General features: G+C 40.1%; 1 protein-coding gene across 1 annotated transcript; it reads left to right on the plus strand.

Annotated features, from left to right (window-relative positions):
• The first annotated feature begins 250 nt into the window (after positions 1–250).
• On the plus strand, positions 251–1,799 carry LOC149183100 (cysteine-rich receptor-like protein kinase 2). Its single transcript, XM_089414830.1, has 4 exons — positions 251–986; positions 1,124–1,261; positions 1,373–1,500; positions 1,587–1,799. The coding sequence occupies exons 1-4, from the start codon at positions 251–253 to the stop codon at positions 1,797–1,799; spliced, it is 1,215 nt and encodes a 404-aa protein (XP_089270956.1).
• The last annotated feature ends 1,298 nt before the right edge of the window (positions 1,800–3,097 follow it).

Below are 3,097 nucleotides of genomic sequence, written 5' to 3' on the forward strand. Positions count from 1 at the left end.
ATCACCGTTGTGTGTAGATTTCTTAAGTCAAGTTCTCCGATATGTCGGATTCCGGGTAAGGTGGCAACTTCGCTAGAAAAAACTAACGAGTCCTACAATTATTTGAACTTGACTTACCCAATAAAAAGATGTTGTGTCACGTGCTTCGATGTCGGTTCTCCTCACCAACTCCTTCCTTCCAAATTTATTGAGAAACAAGCGGCCATTGGGTTCCAATTCGCATTTCTAGAAACGGTTATTATCAGGACTGATGGCCGAAGTAGCCTATTTACCGTTTTTGGTGGCCATGATTATTGCAGTGAGTTTGGCAGCAGACGATCCCCAGTCTGCTCTGGACGTTGAAAGGTGCAGCCATGAACAAATTTATACGTTTGTTAACTTTACAGCGTTTCAGGAAAATCAGAATGCTGTTTTCGCATCCTTCCGCCCAAATCTCTCCTCGTACGGCTTCGCTTATTCAATGCAAATGAAATTTGGCAAAACGGATCCTGTATATGGCCTCGCAGTGTGTCGCAAGTACTTAAGCGCCCAAGAGTGCTCAGAATGCGTCTCGGCAGCCGAGGCTCAAATAAAGAATTACTGTCGCCGATCTAATGGTGGTCGGATTCATCTGGACGGTTGCTTCCTTAGGAATGAGAATACTAATTTTTATGGTCAGGATGTCGACTATGGGCAGTCCCATTTATGTGCCTCCACAAATGACAGCGATCCACAGACCGTTTCTCAAAGAGCCGCCGCCCTATCGAGGCAACTTGTAGAAAACGCTTCCGTAAATAACGGTTATGCCACTGGCTCCATTGATGGCTCCTTATATGGCCTTGCTCAGTGTTGGCCCACCCTTACAAATAGTAGCTGCCAACGATGCCTAGCAGAAGCTCAGAATCAGTTACTCAGCTGTCTTCCCAATCATGAAAGCCGAGGTCTCGAGGCGGGCTGTTTTATGCGCTACTCAACTTACTCGTTTTTCACAGGCAACCAAATTTACCGTATGAGTTTTATATATTTGCTGCAACTATTTGTTGTTTGATTCTGATATAAGATTTATATATTTGCTGCAACTATTTGTTGTTTGATTCTGATATAACATGTATGTTGATTGTTTTTTCTTTAATTTTAAACGCAGAACCGTTGTCGGGAAAATCGTCATCGAAAGTAGTGCCTATATTGTTAGGAAGTATTGGTGGAACAGCTCTGGTTGCGGTGATGTGCTGGATACTCTTCTATCGACGTTTTAGACATCGAAGGAACAATGACCGAACAGGTGATTATACATCCTTGAATTATGGCTGTTTCCTGCTAAATTCTTCCGAGTTATTAAACCTGGTCGTAATCGACGGTTATGATAAAATTGTTTTTATAATGGTCTGTGCAGATGTGAATTTAGCCGCAAGGGAAAATTTCGAGCAATTTCTCTTCGATTACGAGGTTATGAGAGAAGCTACTGGGAACTTTAACAGAAACAATATTATCGGCAAAGGAGGATTCGGTGAGGTTTATAAGGTATAGAACCAAAAGTGTATTTGATGGTTTTTTCCAACTGTAAACGATTTTTTCAAATTGATTCTAATGATTTAATCTATAAGCAGGGAATTCTTTCGGATGGCAGGGAAGTCGCGGTTAAGAAACTATATGGAAGGCAAACTGCTCAAGCTGCGGCGGAGTTTCTGACAGAAGTGAAGCTCCTGACCAGCGTCACCGTAATCTTGTTCGTTTACTCGGATGTTGCACGCAAGGGCATGACCGGTTGGTGGTATACTAGTTCATGTCAAATAACAGTGTTTACTGTTAAGCTCCATTGATTTTACACAAAAGCTATTTTGATTTATGGAATTGCAGCTTTTCTTAACTTATGGAAACCAACTGCAGTAGTTTCCTTAAGTTAAGAAAATCAACTGCAATTACTAAATTTATAATTGGGAGCTACTAAAGTGGTCCATCACTTTGATCTGATCTCTACCTTGATTTGTGGGACATCTAACCAATAGCTATTAGAAGCTTGATGGAAGCTTAGCTATATATTCATCTGTTTGGTCCCCAAGCTCCTATCTCAATCCCCTTCAGTTCTACACCATTTAGCTGAGATAGCAGAGCTTGGAAGTGCCTTCAGATCATTTGTCTTCTTTCCTTTTTGCATGTGCAGCTGGAGCGTGGTGTTTCAGAAGGAAATTGCATCAACAGTTTCACCAATGGCTGGAGGTAATCCGTATCCCTGGGCATTAAGATTCAGTGATTCTTTTCAGTTCTTTCTGCATGCAGAATCGCTGTTTAAGTTTATTAGTTTTCTAACAGTTGGTATCGGAGCAAGGTTTACCTCTGTCTTGGTGTGAGATTCGAATATTTTGAAGTGATTTTTATTTTCATTTATTCGACTGAATCTCATCGTCAGTTCTGTATTGCTTCGTTTCATTTCATTCGCTGATGTTGTTTCTGCTGCTTCAATGCTTTCTCCACTGCTGTTCTTCTTCTCCCCTTATTGTTTTAATGGTGGAGTTAGTTTCGAACCTTCACTTTCTTCACACAATTTTCTTATGTTGATATGCACATACATCATAAAGAGAACGTGCCTATCAGCCATGAATTTTGGGAAACGATCAGTCTATTTTGTCAGAGTAGTCAAAGCATACTGACGAGATATGGTCTGTTATACGCATGGAATTGCATTGGACATATCTCGCATTTGGCTATAGGGCGAAATGTTTTTGGAAGACCGATTGATTATTCATGCGATTTTAGTGGTTGTGTGAGACCTAAATTTTGCTTTATACCTGAGATTTGAATTCGAATGAGGCGGGTAGTGATCGAGCTCGCAGCTTAGAATTGTATAAAATTTTTCCCAACACCGGAACTTCAATTTTTTTTTTAATTAATGGTGCAATTGAAATTTTTTAATTGCATTCAAGTGTATATATGTTAGATATATATCGATACAAGTACGGGCAGAGATTCCGATCTCATGGTGCATGCCTATATAACTAATGACGATGGATATATATGTTGTTTGTATGTGCAAGTCTTCCATTCGAAAATAGGATGATTTCTTATTTCAGAGCAGAGTAGGATTTCAGGGTTTAATTTTTACAGGTGCCATCGTTATTGA

This window comes from Pinus tabuliformis, chromosome 3_2 (assembly GCF_031772625.1).
Source record: "Pinus tabuliformis cultivar Carrire ecotype Pingquan chromosome 3_2, CPIR1, whole genome shotgun sequence".
NCBI lineage: Eukaryota > Viridiplantae > Streptophyta > Pinopsida > Pinales > Pinaceae > Pinus > Pinus tabuliformis.

Coding starts and splice junctions, on each gene's coding strand:
- LOC149183100 (XM_089414830.1), top strand. CDS start 251: ATGGCCGAAGTAGCCTATTTACCGTTTTTGGTGGCCATGATTATTGCA. Junction 987..1,123: donor CACAGGCAACCAAATTTACC/GTATGAGTTTTA, acceptor TTTTAAACGCAG/AACCGTTGTCGGGAAAATCG. Junction 1,501..1,586: donor GATTCGGTGAGGTTTATAAG/GTATAGAACCAA, acceptor ATCTATAAGCAG/GGAATTCTTTCGGATGGCAG.